This window comes from Oryctolagus cuniculus, chromosome 3, assembly GCF_964237555.1.
Source record: "Oryctolagus cuniculus chromosome 3, mOryCun1.1, whole genome shotgun sequence".
In the NCBI taxonomy this organism is placed as follows: domain Eukaryota; kingdom Metazoa; phylum Chordata; class Mammalia; order Lagomorpha; family Leporidae; genus Oryctolagus; species Oryctolagus cuniculus.
The window spans coordinates 141,854,732-141,876,205 of NC_091434.1; the positions used below are offsets into that span (position 1 = coordinate 141,854,732).

Sequence of the window (21,474 nt, forward strand, 5' to 3'; positions counted from 1 at the left end):
GAATATTGGACTTAGAAAACAAAGCACAAGAAATTATACAGTCAAACCAAAGACAAAAAGGAAATTAGAAAACTGTAAAACACTGTTGGGAATCCACAGGACACTATCAAACAACCCAATAATAGGGTTCCAGGAGTTCCTGAAGGCATGGAAAGAAAGGATCAGAAGGCCTTTTAGTGAAATAATAACACAAAACTTCCCTAATTTGGAAAAAGAAAGGGACATCCAAGTACAGAAAGCACATAGAACTCCTAATAGACATGACCAGAAAAGATCTTCACCATGACACCTTGTAATCAAACTCTCCACAGTGAAACATAAAGAAAAGATCCTAAAATGTGCACAAGAGAAACACAGGATTACTTTCAGAGGATCTCCAATTAGACTCACAGCTGACTTCTCTTCAGAAACCCTCCAGGCTAGGAGAGAAGACCGAGCTATATTCCAAGTCTTAAGAGAAAAGAACTGTCAACCCAGAATATCATACCCTGCAAAGCTCTCATTTATGAAGGAAGGTGAAATAAAGACCTTCCATAACAAACAGAAATTGAAAGGATTTTTCACCACCTGTCCAGCCCTACAAAAGATGCTTAAGGACATGTTGCACACAGAAACATGGTCATCACTATGAAAGAAGGTAAAGGAAGAAAATCTTTCAGTAAAAGATCAAATGAAATTCAAAGTAAAAAAATTAGGAATAATTTTGGAAAAATGGCAGGCCAGAGTCGTTACTTATCAATAGTCACATTGAATGTAAATAGTCTCAATTCTCAAGTTAAAAGACACAGGCTGAAAGGATTAAAAAATAAAACCATCTATTTGCTGCCTACAAGAACATATCTCACCAACAAAGATGCACGCAGACTGAAAGTGAAACGATGGAAAAAGATATTTGATGCCAACAGAAACCAAAAAAGAGCTGGTGTAGCCATTTAATATCAGACAAAATAGACTTCAATACAAAAACTGTTAAAAAGAGACAAAAAAGGGCACTATGTAATGATTAAAGGATCAATTCAACAGGAAGATATAACTATTATAAATGTATATGCACCTAATTATAGGGCACCTGACTATTTATTTTTTTTAAACTTTTATTTAATGAATATAAATTTCCAAAGTACGACTCATGGGTTACAATGGCTTCCCCCCCCCATACCGTCCTTCCCACCCACAACCCTCCCCTTTCCCACTCCCTCTCCCCTTCCATTCACATCAAGATTCATTTTCGATTATCTTAATATACAGAAGATCAGCTTAGTATACATCAAGTATGGATTTCAACAGTTTGCTCCCACACAGAAACATAAAGTGAAAAATAATAGATGATTTTCTTTTAAATGATGATGAAATCAGAGCAGACCTATTGTCATGTTTAATCCCAGTGAGAGTCAAGTTGGGAATTGATAATTTCTTTTTTTTTTTTTTTTTTTTTTTTTTTTTTTTTTTTTTACAGAGGATCAGTTTAGTATGCATTAAGTAAGGATTTCAACAGTTTGCACCCCCATAGAAACACAAAGTGAAATATATTGTTTGAGTACTCGTTATAGCATTAAATCTCAATGCACAGCACATTAAGGACAGAGATCCTACATGAGGAGTAAGTGCACAGTGACTCCTGTTGTTGACTTTACCAATTAACACTCCTGTCTATGGCATCAGTAATCTCCCTATGCTCCAGTCATGAGTTTCCAAGGCTATGGAAGCCCTTTGAGTTCTCCGATTCTTATCTTGCTTAGACAAGGTCATAGTCAAAGTGGAGGTTCTCTCCTCCCTTCAGAGAAAGGTACCTCCTTCTTTGATGACCTGTTCTTTCCACTGGGATCTCACTCGCAGAGATCTTTTGCCAGAGTGTCTTGGCTTTCCATGCCTGAAATACTCTCATGAGCTTTTCAGCCAGCTCCGAATGCCTTTAGGGCTGATTCTGAGGCCAGAGTGCTACTTAGGACATCTGCCATTCTATGAGTCTGCTGAGTATCTCACTTCCCATGTTGGATCACTCTCCCCTTTATTTACTCCATTGGTTAGCATTAGCAAGTACTAGACTTGTCTATGGGGCACCTGACTATTTAAAAGAAAGGTTAAGTGATTTGAAGGGAGACTTAGACTCCAATACAATAATAATGGGGGACTTCAATACCCCACTTTCAGCAATGGACAGATGAACCTGACAGAAGATCAACAAGGAAACAGCAGATTTAATCAATATTATAGACCAAATGGACCTAACAGATACCTACAGAACTTTTCATGCTACTGTTGCAAAATACACATTCTTCTTACCAGTGCATGGAACCTTCTCTAGGATTGACCACATACTAGGCCATAAAGCAACTCTCAGCAAATTCAAAAAAATCAAAATCATCATCTTGAACCACAATGCAACAAAGCTGGAAATCAGCAATTCAAATCTCTAGAATATATGCAAACACATGGAGACTGAACAACATGCTCCTGAATGAACAGTTGGTCATAGAAGAAATCAAGAGTAATCACAAAATGTCTAGAAACAAATGAAAACAACACTACATACCAAAGCTTATGGGATATAGCAAAAGCAGTGGTAAGAGGAAATGTATATAGCAATTGGTGCCTACATCAAAAAATTGGAGAAGCACCAAAGAAGTGAGCTATCAATGCATCTCAAGGATCTAGAAAAATAGCAAACCAAATGCAAAACTAGTAGGAGCAAAGAAATAATTAAAAGTAGAGACTAAATCAATCAAATTGAAACAACAACAACAACAAAAAAACAAACAATACGAAAGATCAGCAAAATGAAAAGCTGGTTTTTTGAAAAAAAAATTGACACACTATTGGCCCAGTTAACCAAAAAAAAGGAGAGAAATGATCCAGATTAATAAAATTAGAGATGAAAAAGGAAATGTAACAAACACCACAGAAATAAAAAATCATCAGAAATTACTACAAAGGGCTGTACTACCAAGGCAACAAACTAGAAGCAATGGATAGATTCCTGGACACATGCAACCTACCTAAATTGAGCCACGAAGATAAGAAAACCTAAACAGACCCATAACTGAGATGGAAATTGAATCAGTAATAAAGGCCCTCCCAACAAAGAGAAGCCCAGGACCAGATAGATTCACTGCTGAATTCGACCAGACACTAAAAAGGATTAACTCCAATTCTGCAAGTTATTTAAAACAATTGAAAGGGAGGGAATCCTGCCAAATTCTTTCTATGATGCCAGCATCATCCTAATTCTTAATCCTGAAAAAGATGCAATTGAGAAAGAGAACTATAGACCAATTTCCCTGATGAACATAGATGCAAAAATCATCAATGAAATTTTAGTGAATAGAATCCAACAATACATCAGAAAGATCATCCACCCTGACCAAGCGGGATTTATGCAGGGATGGTTCAACATTCACAAATCAATGTGATACATCACATTAACAAACTGCTAAACAAAGACCATATGATTACCTCAATAGATGCAGAGAAAGCATCTGATAAAATACAATAGCTTTTCCTGATGAAAGCTCTAAGCAAATTGAGTATAGAAAGAACATTCCTCAACACAATCCAGGCCATTTATGACAAACCCACAGTCAGCATCTTATTGAATGGGGAAAAGTTGGAAGCATTGCCACTGAGATACAGAACCAGACAAGGATGCCCACTGTCACCTCTGCTACTCAATATAGTCCTGGAAGTTTTAGCCAGAGCCATCAGACAAGAAAAAGGAATTGAAGGAATTCAAATTTTGTAAAGATGAAGTCAAACTATCCCATTTGCAGATGACATTATTCTATATATAAGGGATCCAAAAGACTCCACTAAGACTATTAGAACTCATAGAATAGTTCTGAAAAGTAGCAGAATATAAAGTCAATACACAAAAATCAACACGTTTATATACCCAGACAATGCTATGGCTGAGAAAGAAGTTCTAAGATCAATCCCATCCACAGTAGCTACACACACAAAAAAAATCAAATACCTTGGAATACATTTTACCAAGGATATCAAAAGATTTCTATGATGAGAATTACAAAACATTAAAGAAATAAATAGAAGATACAAGAAAACAGAAAAATCTTCAATATTCTTGGGTTGGAAGAATCAATATCATAAAAATGTCCACTCTTACAAAAGCAAATTACAGATTCAATGCGATACCAATCAAAATTCCAAAGACATCTTTCTCAGATCTGGAAAAAATGATGCTGAAATTCATATGGAGGCACAGGAGACCTTGAATAGCTAAAGCAATCTTATACAACAACAACAAAGCCAGAGGCAGCACAATACCAGATTTCAAGATATACTACAAGCCAGTTATAATCAAAACAGCCTTGCACTGGTACAAATATAGATGGCCAGAACAATGGAACAGAATACAATCACCAAAAATTAATCCAAACATCTACAACCAACTTATATTTGACCAAGGAGCTAAAACCAATCTCTGGAGCAAGGACAGTCTCTTCAACAAATGGTGCTGGGAAAACCAGATTTCCACATGCAGAAGTACGAAGCAAAACCCCTACCTTACACAAAAATCCACTCAACATGGATTAAGGTCTAAATCTATGACTTGACACCTTCAAATTATTAGAGAACATTGGTGAAACCATGCAAGATATTGGCACAAAGAGTTCTTGGAGAAGACCCCAGAGGTACGGGCAGTCAAAGCCAAAATTAACAATTGGGTTTACTTCAAATTGAGAAGCTTCTGTAGGGCAAAATAATCAGGAAAGTGAAGAGACAGCCAACAAAATAGTAGAAGTTATTTGCAAACTATGTAACTGATAAAGGATTAATAACCAGAATCTACAAAGAGATCAAGAAACTCCACAATGACCAAACAATCCAGTTAAGAGATGGGCCAAGGACTTTAGCAGACATTTTTCAAAAGAGGAACTACAAATGGCCAACAGACACGTGAAAAAATGTTTAGGATCACTAACCCTCAGGGAAATGCAAATCAAAACCACAATGAAGTTTCACCTCACCCCCATTGGAATGGCTTTCATACATAAGTCAACAAATAACAAATGCTAGTGAGGATGTAGGGAAAAAAAGTACCCTAATCCACTTTTGGTGGGAATGCAAACTGGTAAAACCACTATGGAAGACAGTTTGGAGATACCTCAGAAATCTGAATCTAGTCCTACCATATGACCCAGCCATCCCACTCCTTGGAATTTACCCAAGGGAAATGAAATCAGCAAATAAAATAGTTATATGTACCTCCATTTTTATTGCAGCTCAATTCACAATAGCTAAGACAATGAATCAACCTAAATGCCTGTCAATGGAAGACTGTGGGATACATACCCTATGGAATACTACAAGAATCCGCTTTTTTGCAACAAAATGGATGATTCTGAGGAAAAAAATCACTTAGTGAAATATGCCAGTCCCAAATATCACATTACCCCTGATCTGTGATAACAGAGCAACTAAAAGGAAACCCATAGAAGTGAAACTGACACTATGAGAAGCAATGGCTTGAACAGCCCTTGCTTGACTGTTGACAGTTTTTTATTTTTTACTACTTAATACCATTGGTTGAACTCTTTACTTAGCAAAGAATTAATCATAGGTGTATAAATTCAATTGAAAATAGATCCAAGTTAAAAAATGAGAGTAAGAGATGGAGGAGATCTACAGTTCGGTACGTGTTCCCATGGACTTAACCCTAAGGGTAAAGCTAAAAACTTGCCATAGGACTCCAAATCCCATTAAGCTGGGTGGTACTAAAGCCGTCTTACATCTTAAAGTGATCATATTAAGTGTGGAACTGATCATACTGATAAGTGTCAGAGGGATCATGTAAATAAGACCAAGTTTCCAGTAATAATGATAGAATTAAAAAGGAGAGAATGTTCCAACATGGGAAGCAATCCACACAGCAGACTCATAGAATGACAAATGCCCTAAACAGCACTCTGATCTCAGAATCAGCCCCTAAGGCATTCAAATCTGGCTGAAAAGCCCACAAGAGCATTTCAGGCATGGAAAGCCAAGACACTGTGGCAAAAAAATGTTCTACATGAATGATTTATGTGAGTGAGACTCCAGTGGAAAGAAGGGGCCATCAAAGAAGGATGTACTTTTCTCTGAAGAGAGGAGAGGACTCTCACTTTGTTTATGGCCCTGTCTAAATACTGACAGTTTGTGGACTCAAAAGGCTTACAGCCTTGGCAGCTCATGTCAAGAGCCTCAGGTGATCACTGACATAATAAATTAGAGTGTTAGCTGTTAAATCAATAACAGAAGTCACTGTGTACTTACTCCCCATGTAGGACCTCTGTCCTTAATGAGTTGTACTATGAGAATTAACGGTAAAACTAGTCTTCAAACAGTGCTTTTATACTTGGTGTATATGTGTGGATGCAAATTGTTGAAATCTATTTAGTATAGCGTTGGTCTTCTGTGTATAAAGTTAATTAAAAATGAATCTTAATGAAGAATGGGATGGGAGTGCAAGTGGGAGGTGGGATGGGAGAGGGGGTGGGATGGCAGGTATGGGGCGGGGGAGAAGAACCACTATATTCCTAAAGCTGTATCTATGAAATTTGTATTCATTAAATGGAAGCTGTTTTTAAAAAAATGCAATAAATCCATAGCAGGCTGAGGTTTAAGCTGAAAAACAAAATTAATAGTCAAGCCCTTGGCCGGCGCCACAGCTCACTAGGCTAATCCTCCGCCTTGCGGCACCGGCACACCGGGTCCTGGTCCCGGTCAGGGCGCCGGATTCTGTCCCAGTTGCCCCTCTTCCAGGCTAACTCTCTGCTGTGGCCTGGGAGAGCAGTGGAGGATGGCCCAAGTGCTTGGGCCCTGCACCCCATGGGAGACCAGGAGAGGCACCTGGCTCCTGCCATCAGATCAGCGCGCCGGCCGCGGCGGCCATTGGAGGGTGAACCAAATGCAAAGGAAGACCTTTCTCTCTGTCTCTCTCTCTCTCACTCTGCCTGTCAAAAAAAAAAAAAAAAAAAAAAAAAAAAAAAAAAAAAAAAGTCAAGCCCTTAATCACATACTGCGATGCTACAAGCAAGCACTAAATCAAAGTGTCAGTTTCCCTGTTTTATAACAGGGAACAGTGTTGATGGTGAAGGTCCAGGGGCAATCAGCACAGATGTGGGGATCTCATTGCCAAGGGAACCCCCCCCCAAAAAAAAAGATTCCTGCAGTGTTACTGACCCAGTAGCCATGTGTGTGGGAGAGTGGGAGAAGCAAGGAGTGGAAAAGCACTGAGTGCTGAGTCCAAGTAGAGGAAAACTATCAAAGTTCCCTTCCTGCCTCTTGCTAAGATGCTTTCCTAGCTGGAATGGAAGCAGAGGTGTCGACATTCAAACTGGTACTCCGACATGGGATACAGGTGTTCCAACCTAGGGCTTAATCTACTGCACCACGACACCAGCCCTGCACACGAAAGTTTTAAAGATTTACTTATTTATTTGAAAGGTAGAGTTACAGAGAGGCAGAGGCAGAGAGAGGTCTTCCATCCGCTGGTTCACTGCCCAGTTGGCGGCAATGGCTGGAGCTGTGCCGATAAGAAGCCAGGAGCTTCTTCCGGGTCTCCCACTTGGGTGCAGGGGCCCAAGGACTTGGGCCATCTTCTACTGCTTTCCCAGGCAATAGCAAAGAGCTGGATCAGAAGAGGAGCAGCCAGGACTAAAAGCGGTGCCCATATGGGATGCCGGCACTTCAGGCCAGGGCTTTAACCTGCTGCGCCACAGTGCCCGGCCCCTGCACATAGAAGTTTTAACTAGGAGCTGAACTAATCAATTCCTTTATTATGAAATGTCCTTTATCTCAAGTAAATCATTTTTTCTTTGAAGTCTACTTTAATGTTAGTATAGTTACATCAACTTTCTTTTGGTCAGTGTTCCCATTGTGTAACTTTTCTACCATTTTATTACTAATCTTGCCGTGTCCTTATAATTAAAATGTGTCTTAAAGCAGCAGCTACTTGTGTTTTCTTCCCCAGTCTGACATTCTTAATCTTTTAATTGGAATTTATGGTCCACTTGCATTTAATGAAATTACTGATATACTAGCTTTGTATCTATTCTGTTATTTATTTTCTATGTAACACACCTGTTTGACTCTTTGCCTTCTTCTGGGTTAAACAGTTTATTTGTGGAAGATGAAATTAAAATGTGAGTGAGCATTTGGCACAGCAGCCAAGACCTCATTCAAGATGCCCAAAAACCTTATCAGAGTGCCTGGGCTGGAGTCTCAATTTCACTTCCAATTCCAGCTTCCTGCTGATGCTTACCCTGGGAGGCAGCAGGTGCCGGCTCAAAGACTTGGATCTGTCACCTTTGTGAAACACCTGGATTGAGTTCCTGGCTTTGGACTTCAACCTGGCCTAGCCCCAACTATTTTTGTAGGCATTTGGGGAGTGAACTAGTAGATAGGAGGTCTCTGTTTTTGTCTCTTCCTTTCTCTTTCAAATAAATGTTTTTATTCATTGCTATTTATTTGAAAGGCAAAGTGACTTCCACTGCTTCATACACACACACACACCCTCCTCCCTCAGATACTCACAACAGCTGGGGGCTGGGCACAGTCAGGAGCCTGGATCTCCATCAGGGTCTCCCCTGTACAGGAGACATCACCTGCAGCCTTCCCATGGTGTACATTAGACAGGAAGCTGAAGCAGAGGTGCAACAAATCCCAGGCTCTGTGATACGTGATGTGAGTGTCCCAAGCAGTAGCTTCACCCGCTGTGCCACGTTGCCTGCCCCCTCCCAAATTTTAAATAAGAACAATCACTTGCTATCTTAGGAGAGTAGGATCCAAACAATCGGCTTATGGCTAAACAGAACTTCCCACTTTACAGTCTTCTCACTTCCATCTCATCCAAGCCATGGGCAAGGTATTCCATTGTACTATAAGACAGCTGCATACCAATGAGGTACACATAGTGGGCCAATATCATGCTGTGACAAAGTGGCACACAATGAGCTAAAACTTAGGAAAAAGTCAACAGAACTCCAAGCTAAGTGTCCTGCATCAGACTTACAATGGGGAAATGGAGAATTATTTAAAATTCCTTTACCAGGGATTTTGTAGACACCTAGAGAGAATTTCAGTAAACTCCTTTTCATCTTGCACATGACTCAAAACTTCTGGAATGCAGTGTGTCAATATTTTGAGAAGTATCATTCTTTTAAGATTACAAGGATGCAGGGAGAGACTGTCGCAAAAGCACACTTAAAAGGTTTCAGCTAAGATAAGAAACTCTTAAAAAACACCTTGCTGAGAAAATTCAACTTCCTTGCAAAAGTGCATCTAATTCAAAGAGAAAAATATCCTCCAACAAAGGCAAATTACAGCAAATGACACATGCTTATGCCATTAAACTCATGATTCTCGACTCTGGCTCTGTCACAATCAGGAAGCTTTTAAAACACCACTGGTGACCCAAACCCTGACCAAGATATTCTGACTCCATTGGGCTGGTGTTGGACCCCAGTGTCTTTAAATTCCCCAGGTGATCACAATGTGTGACCGGGGTTGAAGGTCACTGACCTATTTGTATGACATTTTTTTAGATTTATTTTTATTATTTGAAAGTCAGAGTAACACAGAGAGAAGAGAGGCAGAGAGAGAGAGGTCTTCCACCCGATGGTCACCCCCCAAATGGCCGCAACGACCGGAGCTGCGTCCATCCGAAGCCAGGAACCAGGAGCCTCCTCCGGGTCTCCCACGCTTGTGCAGGAGCCCAAGGACTTGGACCATCTTCTACTGCATTCCCAGGCCATAGCAGAGAGCTGGATCGGAAGTGGAGCAGCCAGGTCTCGAACCAGCACCCATATGGGATGCCAGTGCTTCAGGCCAGGGCGTTATCCCGCTGTGCCACAGCACCAGCCCCTATATGACATTTTAAGCAGTATTTATTAGCTAGCATAACTAGAACCACCCTATAATATAACCATGGTAGACAGACTTGAAAGAAATAAAACATTGCCATCTTGGTTACATTAGCTAATACTAACCATGCTGTTCAGTATATGGTTTTCATTTCAAGGTCATTTGAAATAGACAAATTTGGCAATGTTGGAAACCCAGAGACTAACGTCTGACCACACACTATTAACCCAGCATTAATCCTCCCCAGATTAATTGCTCATATGTTGGACTCACCCTTTTAAAAGAAGTATTCAATAACTACTTTGCTTACTCATTCTGACTCTTCTCCTAGTAGTTTATCACTGGAAAGTCCAGAGGAGGAAGTGTAGCAATTTTAAATGAGGAAATGTGGTTGAATTTTACAGTTCAGTGTACTCAATGCTCAGGAAAGAAAAAAAAAAAAAACCTAACATTGTGATAGGTATTTGCACAAGCAAGTCTGTTAAAGAAAGGAGTGCCTAGATTGAAAGCTATTGACCAGTCACAATTCAAATACAATAGAAGCTGGTTTTTCAGATATTTTTATTCAGTTTGATGTCTTCTTTGCCTAACAAAGCTGATTTCACTTTACAAAAAGACATTTGCCAAGTGTGTAAGTTCTCTTCACTTTGAGACAAAAATCAAAGTAGTTCTCATCTTTTCAATGACCATACCGGGTGGGGTGGGGGGAGAAGGAGTCACACACATCCTTATACAATAATTTGACCTGGGAGTGGGCATTTGGCCTAGCCGTTAGGATGCCCCACGTCCCATATTGGAGTAACTGGGTTTGAGTATAAGCTCTGGCTCCTGACTCCAGCTTCCTGCTAATGCAGACCCTGAGAGACAGTGGTAATGGCTCAGGTGATTGGCTTTCTGCTGCCCATGTGGGAAACCTGGATTGAGTTTCCACCTCTTGACTTTGTGCAGAGCCAATCCTTAGCTGTTATTGGCTTTTGGTTAGTGAAACCGTGAACAGCATCGCGCTCTCCCCTCCCCCCCTTCTCTTTCTCTCCCTCTTTCTCCATCCTTCTCCCTTTCAATTTTTAACCAGCCCTCAATACATAGATCAACAGTGAAATAAGTGAAAACATAGTGACAAAGGCAGGCTCCTGGCCCCTATATCAGTCTGAGGATAGACAGACGGCAGCAAAAAGACAATTATCACTCCTGAATCCATTACCTGGTAAAATACAACACTTCCCTGTAAAAGATGAGGGATTATAACATATGGAAGATAAATCAGCCAGGCCCGTCATAAACTCAAGACTAATCAAAACAACCAAGAACATATAGGCAAGAAAGCTCATATGACATTTAAACAGTAGACAGTTGACACACCACAGATTCATCCCAACAAGGCATTAAACATTGGATACAAAAGCCAATATTAAAAACCTACTTGGGGCCGGTGCTGTGGCATAGTGGCTAAAGCCGCCACCAGCAGTGCCAGCATCTCAAATGGGCACCAGTTCAAGTCCTGGCTGATCCTCTTCTGATCCAGCTCTCTGCTATGGCCTGGAAAACCAGTAAAGATGGCCCAAGTCCTTTGGCCCCTGCACCCACATGGGAGACCTGGAAGAAGCTCCTGGCTCCAGATCAGTGCAGCTCCAGCCACTGCAGCCAATCGGGGAGTGAACCAAGGGATGGAAAATCTCTTTCCCTCTCTCCACCTCTCCTTCTGTGTAACTCAGACTTTCAAACAAATAGATCTTTAAAAAAAGAACTACTAATACTGCTATATACCATCAATAATTAGAACATGTTCCTTTTTGTTACTGTCATCAGTGATACTTTTTTTATTTTTATTTTTATTTTTATTTTTTGACAGGCAGAGTAGACAGTGAGAGAGAGAGAGAGAGAGAGAGAGAGAGAGAGAAAGGTCTTCCTTTTCATTGGTTCACCCCTCAATGGCCGCCACGCTGCAGCCGGCACACCACGCTGATCCGAAGCCAGGAGCTTCTCCTGGTCTCCCATGTGGGCGCAGGGCCCAAGCACTTGGGCCATCCTCCACTGCCTTCCTGGGCCACAGCAGAGAGCTGGACAGGAAGAGGAGCAACCAGGACAGAATCCGGCGCCCCGACCGGGACTAGAACCCGGTGTGCCAGTGCTGCAGGCGGAGGATTAGCCTATTGAGCTGCGGCACCGGCCAAGTGACACAATTTTAAAAAATTTAACAACCTAGGAATAAATCTAGCAAGGAGTATGAAGAATCTTTATGGAGAAAATTCTAAGATACTGGTACTTATTAAAAACAGATTATAATGAAAATGCTATTACAAAAATTAAAGGAAAAAAGGAAGGAGGGGGTTAGAGGTAGGAAGGGAAAGGAAGAGGCATGGTTATCTTGTTAGAATTCTACCTATGAAATTATTTTTCTTTTAGTTTTTAAAACTCTAAAAAGTGGGGCTAGCACTGTGTTATAGCGGGTAAAGCCACCACCTGCAGTTCCAACATCACATATGGGCACCAGTTAGAGACCTGGCTGTTCCACTGTCAATCCAGCTCTCTGCTATGGCCTGGGAAAACAGAAGAAGATGGCCCAAGTCCTTGGTCCCCTGCACCCAGAAGCAGCTCCTGGCTTTGGATCAGCGCAGCTCTGGCCACTGCGGCCATTTGGGGCGTGAACAAGTGGATTGAAGACTTACCTCTCTATGCCTCTGCCTTTTTGTAACTCTGCCTTTCAAACAAGTAAGTCTTTAAAAAAAAAATTAAGAAGTATCTAAATAAATAGCAAGCTCTACTTTGTTCAGAGATGGGAAGATTCAATATTGTAAAGATACCAGTTCCCTCTCATGCTTATCTAGAGTCAATGCAACAAATCCAAATTCCAATAGAGTTTTCTGCAAAATTTGACATGTGGATTCCAAAATATATGTATAGGAATATATATAGGAAAACAAAGGGCACAAAAGAGCCAAGATCTTCCTGAAAAACACTAGGCTGCAGGGACTTGCCCTCCTAGAAACCAAGATTCATCATAAAGCAGTCATTAAGATGTCGTAAGCTCAAGTTCAGACAACAGAACAAAACAAAAACTCCACAGAAGAGGCCTACACATACATGGAGAACTCACGGGTGATGTAAGTGCCTTTGCTGTCAGTGAGAATGAGGCCAAGTCAAGCTAGGATATTCAATAGATTAGTCATGTTAAGTGCATTTTCAACTTCATGGTATTTTCAATTTATGATGAGTTAATTATAGAGATGTAACCCCATCGTAAGTCTAGGAACATTTGTATAGTGTTAGTGATACTGGGAACAATTAGCTATTAGGATGGTAAAACAAAACTGGATTCCTACATTCACAAAACAACTTCCAAGTGCATTAACACAATGTAGAAAGCAAAGCTGTAACAGTTTCAGAATTTAACACTGAAAATGTTCTCCTGACTTCTGAATAGGAGGACTTCTTTAAAAAGGTTTAAGGGGGGGGGGGGGGCACAAACCATAAAGGAAAAGATTCGCAAGTTAGAACACATTTACAACTCCCATTCATCAAAGGTGCCATCACAAACTGAAACACAAGCAACAGATTGAGGAAAAAGTACTTGAAGCACATATGATCAACAAAGCACTAAAATCCAGGGTACAGAAGAAACCCCTAACAAGTTTTTTTTTAAAAAAAGAAAAAATTGACAAGAGGATGAACAGACATTTCACAGAAAGGGAAATTCAAACAGCCAATAATTACAAGGGTCCCTCAAAAAGCTCATGGAAAGTATAACTAAAGTTGAGTTAGCTACATGCAATTTGGAAATCTACATGTGGTTCTTTCTCAATATGCGTTTTCCATGAACTTTTTTGAAGACCTCTCATAGGTAGAGATTCTCAACCTCAGAGCACAAAATAACTTTAGACCCACCAATCTGACAAAAGAAAATTTTACTGGAACCATCAAGAGCTTGTGTGGATAAAGAACAGCAGAAACATCTCTACACCACAATGGCAGTGTCAGCATCAACACCGCGGAAGACAATCCGGTACGGAGAGGGGGATGGGGAGGAAATGAACAGCCTGTGGCTCAGCAGCTCCTCTTGGACATCCTAGAGAAGTATGCACCTGTGTGCGACAGGACACACGATGTGCTCAGAAAAGCAGCGGCTGTGATAGCACCCCCCAGAAACCCCCCAAGCATCACCTGCCAGAAAGAGGGCAAGTAGATGTGGGCTTCCTAGGAAGCTGTCTAAGATAGCTTAGGACCCAGTCGGTCCATGCGGAACTGCTGCATCAAGTAGGAAGAAGGAAGCAGATCCAAGCATGGAGAAAAGCACACTGCAGTCCAGGTACCGCAGAGGGTCTTCAGGTGTCCCACAGGGCTCTAGAACGGAAATGGATTGCCAGAGGGGCTGGTACTGTGGCGTAGTGGGCTAAGCCTCTGCCTATGGTGCCAGCATCTCATACGGGCACCAGCCTGTCCCAGCTGCTCCTCTTCCAACCCAGCTCTCTGCTATGGCCTGGGAAAAGCAGTGGAAGATGGCCCAAGTGCTTGGGCCCCTGCACCCACATGGGTGACCTAAAAGAAGCTAGTGGCTTCACACTGGCCCAGCTATAGGCATTGCAACCATCTGGGGCATGAACCAGCAAATGAAAGATTAAAAAAAAAAAAAAAAAGCTCTTGGGAACTAAAAATATGCTACAAAAAATTTTTATAAGAAGTCTCCAAAAATATCAATATTCTAATTGTAAGCTTGGTGGCACATATGTGGTTTTGATATTCTGTATTAGAGTTAACATGCTAAAATATTCTTGGGGCCGGCACTATGGCGCAGCGGGTTAAAGCCCTGGCCTGAGGTGCTGGCATCCCATATGGGCGCCGGTTCTAGTCCCAGCTGCTCCTCTTCCAATGCAGCTCTCTGCTGTGGCCTGGGAAAGCAGAAGATGGCCCAAGTCCATGGGCCCCTGCACCCACCTGGGAGACCTGGAAGAGGGTCTTGGCTTCAGAGTGGCGCAACTCCAGCCATCGTGGCCACCTGGGGAGTGACCCATTGGATGGAAGACCTCTCTGTCTCTGCCTCTCTGTAACTTTTTTTTTTTTTTTTTGACAGGCAGAGTGGACAGTGAGAGACAGAGACAGAGAGAAAGGTCTTCCTTTGCCGTTGGTTTACCCTCCAATGGCCGCCGCGGTCGGCGCGCTGCGGCCGGCGCACCACGCTGATCCGATGGCAGGAGCCAGGAGCCAGGTGCTTTTCCTGATCTCCCATGGGGTGCAGGGCCCAAGCACATGGGCCATCCTCCACTGCACTCCCGGGCCACAGCAGAGAGCTGGCCTGGAAGAGGGGCAACCGGGACAGAATCCGGCGCCCCGACCGGGACTAGAACCCGGTGTGCCGGCGCCGCTAGGCGGAGGATTAGCCTAGTGAGCCGCGGCGCCGGCCTCTCTGTAACTCTTTCAGATAAAAAATCTTTTAAAAAATTCCTTAATGTAATGCTTTAATTTTTTTTAATATTTATTTTTCATTTTATTTGAGAGGTAGAGATAGAGATCCTCCATCTGCTGGTTCACTCCCCAAATGCCTAGAACAGCTAGGGTTGGGCCAGGCCAAAGCCAGGAGCCAAGAACTCAGTCTGCACCTCTCATGTGGGTGACAGGGAGCAAGCACTGGAGCCATCACTGCCGCCTCCCCCAGTGCGTATTCGCAGGAGGCTGGAATCAGAAGCAGAGCCAAGACTCAGAGCCAGGCGCTCCAAAATGGGATGTGGGCATCCTCAACAGAACCTTCTTCCAAGTTCAACCAGAATCCAAAGGAGACGTCACAACCTAGTCTCCTTCTTGCTGGATCTCTTGTGGACTAAAATGCCCTCCCGCTAAGCACCAAATTCCCATGACTGATTTATCTCAGATCCCTGACCATTTTACCAGGCATGTGTTATATTTCACAAGAATTACTTAGCACCACTGAGACATCTGCAGTAGTATTTGTGTAAACACATTAAGGCTTCAGGGCATTTAACACCAGTTAAGACATCTTTCTCCCACATCAGAGTGCCTGGGTTTGAGTCCCAGCTCTGGTCGCAGCACTGGATTCCAGCTTCCTGCAGACCTTGGGTTGAAGCAAGGGAGTATATCAATGATGGTGCAGGTCATTGAGTCCCTGACACCGATGCAGAAGACCTGGATTAAGTTCTGGCTTCTGGCTTTTGCCAGGCTCAGCTTCAGTCACTGCAGGTATTGTAGTGAACTAGTGGATGTGGGCGGTCTCTCTTGTTCTCTCCATCTCTCAAATAATTGCTACAAATGTATCAGGGCTTCAAATTTAGAGAACTCAGGTGCAGAAAGGAGAGCTTATGATGCTTAATCGTAACATTTGAAAATCTGGGGCTTTGCAAGGAAAATTTGCACAAATGTGTGTAGTAATGGCTGTGCTGGAAATGAGACCGTATACCAGATTCCTCTACAGGGTAAACTAAGCTACAGGAGGAGAGGAAGTAACTGGTGTGGCTTTTTGGAGCCACCACCCACTGGTGATACTCAGCAGTAACAATTCTTTCCCTATAGCCGGACTAACACCTTGCCAAGGTGCTCTGAATGGGTCAAATATTACCATTATCCACAGGGCTAGTGAGTGTTTCCAGTAAGTTTACCGCCTGAGGGCCCAGCTTATCAGTTATTCAGTTGGAATGTCAATGCGCAAGTTCAAACTTCTTCACAGATGAGTGAAACATCCAAGGAAGCCAGGATCCAACAGAGTTGCACACAGCACTGAAGTGTGAGACTGACACTTCACACTTCTGCCTTCTCATCTGCAGGTATCTGCCATTTAGCAAAATTAGGTGGGAGTTTAGGAAAAGGACTCCTTTGTGGTAAAAAAAAAAATAGATTTGGAACTGCCTTCGTATTAAAAAAAAAAAAAAGCTTTTAGACATTCAGGAGAGTTCTAAAAATTATCTCCCCACCCCCAGGACAAAAAAAAAAAAAAAAAAAGCTTTCCTAATGATGGTACCAACAGCGGACTCAAGGGGTAAACTACAAACATATACAGCTCCTCATTTGCAACTAACAAGTAACACTCCAAGAAACCTAGATAATTTTGTGAAGTCCATCGGGTGGTGTGGAGCAGAAGATAGCAACGGAAAAGTCTCAGCAGAGTTTAAAGCACAGGAGTCAGACAGGGTAACCGGCCGCACCCCACCAGAGGAGCTCCTGTGTAGTCCAGAGTTTAAGGAAAAGTAGAAGAGGAAGCGGGCGCCAGCACACGCGGCAGACAGCTCCCGTGCGCAGGTGGGACTGCGCGGAATCTGCATTTTAGCCCTGAGAATGCCCAAGCACCCCACGGCAAACTCCGAAAGAAGAAACTGGGGAACCACACCGTTCCTCTTTTCAAGAGGCTCAAAGCTGCGAAAACCCGAAATCTGTCACTTCTCACTCCCTCGCCAGCAGGTGCAAAAAAAAAAAAGTCTCAACTGCTGGGAACGGGTCCAGTGCGCGCGCGCTGCAGAAGCTGGGCGGGAAGCCGAGCCTCCCCTGCGCTCTCCCCGCCCGCCGGCGGGCACAGGTGCGGGGCGCTGGGTGGCTGCGGATTATGGCTCACTGCCTGCCGCCGCCTGAGGCTGGCCGTGCGCTCCCCTCCGTAGATCCCGGACGCCCGTCTCACTGACTGCAAACTTCTCTTTAAAAAAGAAAGGAAGAAAAAGCTGAGAAATCACAGAGTTCCCCTTCTTCCATGTAGATCGGTGCAAGCAAGGCCTAACAGCCACAGTTTGGGCTACACATTGTGTAACTGTCCTATTTATGGGGCTGGCGGCCACAACTCATCTCTCCTCTCCAAAAACGCACCACCTCCGGGAAGCCCTCGTCTCGGCAGAGCGCCTCCCCCGCTGCTGAGAGCTTTCCTGGGCACCTAAGAGGCGGCCCAAACGTGGGCGACGACCCTCCCCCGCCCGGGGTGGGGGTGATGCCCAGAGCACCGCGGTGCCCCCGGGCTTTCTGCTAAGGGTCATTGAGTGAGGCACAAGCCGGCCAGGAGCTGGAAGACTCGCGGGCAGAGGCGGAGCAGCCCTCTGTACCACCTGGCCCGAGCTCTGCCCACTGAGTCCTTCACCCGGCAGTCAGGACTCCATAGAGCGACGCTCACCCCCTTGGCCCTCACCAGGCTGCTCGGGGTCGGGCCCGGGCCCCCACCCCCGGGTCTCAGGGAATCTGACTCCAAGCCCCGCCCGCCCGCACCCAGACGCGCGCCTCTGCACCTGCGCCGTCGCCGGCCCCCGCGTGGTGCGCCCTCAGCCAGGGGAGCACGTCCTTCCTGAGGTCAAAGTCGGCGACCAGACGCAGCGCCATCGCCGGGACGTGGCCTCCGGGCGGCTCCGAGGCCGCTAGCTGCGGACATTCCGGGCCCGCGCCACGACCTCGCCGTCGCCCCGCGCCCGCCCCTCCTTCCTCTCCCCGCCTCCCCGGGCCGCCGCTACTTTCGCTTCTGCGGCGTCCGGGCCTCGGAGGCCCCCGAGCACCGCCTCCTCCGGGCGGGCGGCCGAAAGCGAGCCCTCCGAGCTCGGGTGGGCTTAGGGGTGCTGGCGATGTGGCGCGGCTGGCGGCTTCTAAGCTTGCCTGTTGAAGGTGAGCTTGTTTTATTGTTGTACATGCCCGGGGATTCCGCTGTGCGGCCAAGTTCACAGGCCACCTGGCTGGAGGCCACAGAATCGCCCAAGGAGGAAGGGTCAGGGTCGAGGTTCCGGCAGAGGCAGGTGGCATCTTGGGCCTGTGCGTCCCGCCCTCGGCAAGAGGTTAGGGGCTGCCTTGTTAGTGTTTTCTGTAACTAGCAGCAGTTGGAGCGCGAGAAAAGGGTGATTCTCTTCTGAGCCACTGGAGTTAATCGGTTTAACACAAACAGGGCCCTCTTGGCCTCTTAATTCCCTAGGCTCTTTAAGGAAGCTGAATTGCTAGGATTCCTTAAAGAAGTGCAGTCCCCTGCAACAGCTGCCACCTGCAGCGCCGCCATCCTATATGGGCGCAGGTTTGAGTCCTGGCTGCTCCACTTCCAACCCAGCTCCCTGCTAAGGGCCCAGGAAAAGCAGCGGAAGATGGCCCACCTGCTTGGGGCCCTGCACTCAGGTGGGAGGCTCAAGTGAAGCTTGGACCTGGCCCAGCCTTGACCATTGCAGCCATCTGGGGAATGAACCAGCAGATGGAAGATATCTCTCCCCTCTCTCTAAGTCCTGTCATGCTGAATGCTTCCTCACCCCTCTCCTCTCCATACACAAAAGTTGGGTGCCACCCCCTCATGTCTGAGGCACACACACACCATGGGCAGGCCTGTTGGTCATTATGCCTTTGGTATTGCCAGGTCCAATCCATCCGGTCCATACCAAGTTACCACCCTCCCTAAGCTAAGCTCTGCTCAGGTTTCTATGCAGAAATTCTTAAGGCTCCCTGCCCCTTCAACCTTGGCCCCTAGAGATTCAAATCCAGGTTGACCTGGCTCATAGAATGCCTGATTCCACCTAGAAAAATCTATAAGTCCTTCAAGCCAACTGCACACACACACACACACACACACACAGTGACCTTCCCAACCCTAAACTCCTCCAGTGGCTTTGCTGGCCCACCTCATCTGGCATACGCTGTCACAGATGGAGCTGTGACCACCAGGCTGACAGAGTGCCCTGGTTAGTGATGAGAGTAAACACAGCAACAGACTGAAGGCTGGTTATCCCCATATCTCTCAAAGTTAAGATCTGAAAACTCCCTGCACTGGTGTCACCTGGCGCATTCGTGATTTTAAGTCAGACTCCTGGTTCTAGTCTAGACTTTGACAAGGCCCAGAAAGGTGCGTGTCAGCCAGTGCCTCTGGGCTGCGGCCAGCCTCAGTTTGAAAACTACATGAATGAAAAAGAAAGTCTGGGTTTCCCCTGGAGGCCTGCTGCTGCTGCTGCAGCTCAGGGGGTGGGGTAGTTTCAGTTGAAACTCCACTGCTCCCTGCCACATACAGAAAGGAGAATCCTCCCCCTGAGTCATTCAAATGTGCACAGTGAAGCTGCTAGTTTTGCCTGCAATGGAAAGGGAAGCCCCTGAAACCACGAGGGAGGGGCTACTGCAACTCAGGAAGCTTCTTGGTCACACGGAAACATTCTCACCTGCCAGTTTTAGACATTAACTTTCTATGGTTTTTATTCTTGTGGGTAATTTCTACTTTTACCAAGCAGTGATGATAGAAAAATGTTCTTCAAAATATATCTGAGTTAAAAGATTAATGTTGAGCTGAGACATAGTGACCAAGAGAGCAGAAAACTGTGGCCACAATCATGAGGTTGCAATGTGAATGACTGAATTGAGCTATTAGAAGAGGTTGATGAAGGGTTAACAGAATGCAGATGGATCTCTAGAGACTATCATTTCGTCTGTATTAAAAAAGCTGCCTTCAGGGCTGGCCTGTGGTATAGTGCGTGGTATAGTGGGTGAAGCCACTGCCTTCATTGCCAGCATCTCATATGGGTGCCAGTTCGAATCCCTGCTGCTCCACTTCCGATCCAGCCATCTGCTATGGCCTGGGAAAGCAGTAGAAGATGGCCCAAGACTTTGGGCCCCTGCACCTGCATGGAAAGACTTGGAGGAAGCTCCTGGCTCCTGGTTTTGGGGAAGATCCAGAGGAAGCTCCTAGTTCCTGGCTCCTGGCTTTGGATCGGCGCAGCTCCGGCCTTTGCAGCCAATTGAGAGTAAACCAGTGGATGGAAGACCTCTCTCCATCTCTGTTTCTGCTTCTCTCTGTGTAACTCTGACTTTCAAGTAAATAAATAAATCTTTAAAAAAAAAAAAAAAACTGCTTTGGGGCTGGTGTTGGGGCACAAGGGGTTAAGCTGCCACTTTGCAGTACCAGCATTTATATCAGCAGGCCCGGGAATCCTGGCTGCTCTGCTTCCAATCCAGCTTCCTGTTAATGTACCTGGGAAGGCAGCTGATGATGGCCCAAGTACTTAAGTGGTGTTACTGGCTCCTGGCTTCGGCCTGGCCCAGCCGCAGCGTTTTCTGCCACTTGGGGAGTGAACCTGTGGATAAAAGATTTCTCTTGCTCTTCCTCTTTCTAACTCTAACCTTCAAATAAATAAATCTTTTAAAAAGAAGAAACCATTATCTTCCTTTTTTTTTTTTTTTTTTTTTTGGACAGGCAGAGTGGACAGTGAGAGAGAAACAGAGAGAAAGGTCTTCCTTTGCCGTTGGTTCACCCTCCAATGGCCGCCGTAGCCGGCACACTGTGGCCGGTGCACCGCGCTGATCCGATGGCAGGAGCCAGGTACTTATCCTGGTCTCCCATGGGGTGCAGGGCCCAAGTACTTGGGCCATCCTCCACTGTACTCCCTGGCCACAGCAGAGAGCTGGCCTGGAAGAGGGGCAACCGGGACAGAATCCGGCGCCCCGACCGGGACTAGAACCCGGTGTGCCGGCGCCGCTAGGTGGAGGATTAGCCTAGTGAACCGTGGCACCGGCAACATTATCTTCCTTAAATTCAGAGTTTACAATAGAGTGGGAAAACAAAGGATCTTATCATCAAGGCCCTGCTCAAAAAGACCCCCAAAAGGGGTAAAGGTGGTTAACCACCAAGCTGCCGCTTCCTGCCACAGGTGTTTGTATTGACAAAATCCACTGGGCTGAATTGGAGGACTC

At 45.0% G+C, this 21,474-nt stretch overlaps 1 protein-coding gene and 1 long non-coding RNA gene across 8 annotated transcripts in view; one reads left to right on the plus strand and one right to left on the minus strand.

Annotated features, from left to right (window-relative positions):
- Positions 1-21,474, minus strand: part of GSAP (gamma-secretase activating protein) — a 169,072-nt gene that overhangs the window by 90,674 nt on the left and 56,924 nt on the right. For 5 of the 7 annotated variants that reach the window (XR_007920492.2, XM_051848869.2, XM_051848867.2 and 2 more), the window contains exon 1: positions 18,066-19,705. The exons of 1 other annotated variant lie outside the window; for it this stretch is intronic. Coding sequence is in view for 4 of the 6 variants with exons in the window: in XM_051848869.2 (XP_051704829.2) it covers positions 18,066-18,567 (502 nt within the window). In the remaining 2 variants the exon portion in view is untranslated. Of the gene's footprint in view, positions 1-18,065; positions 19,706-21,474 lie in introns of those variants that run through there. One more of the 7 variants, XM_051848870.2, reaches the window with a different exon arrangement.
- LOC138849041 (uncharacterized) lies at positions 18,068-20,632 on the plus strand. The gene is made up of 2 exons (XR_011387398.1): positions 18,068-18,432; positions 20,296-20,632. It is a non-coding gene; the product is annotated as an uncharacterized lncRNA (long non-coding RNA).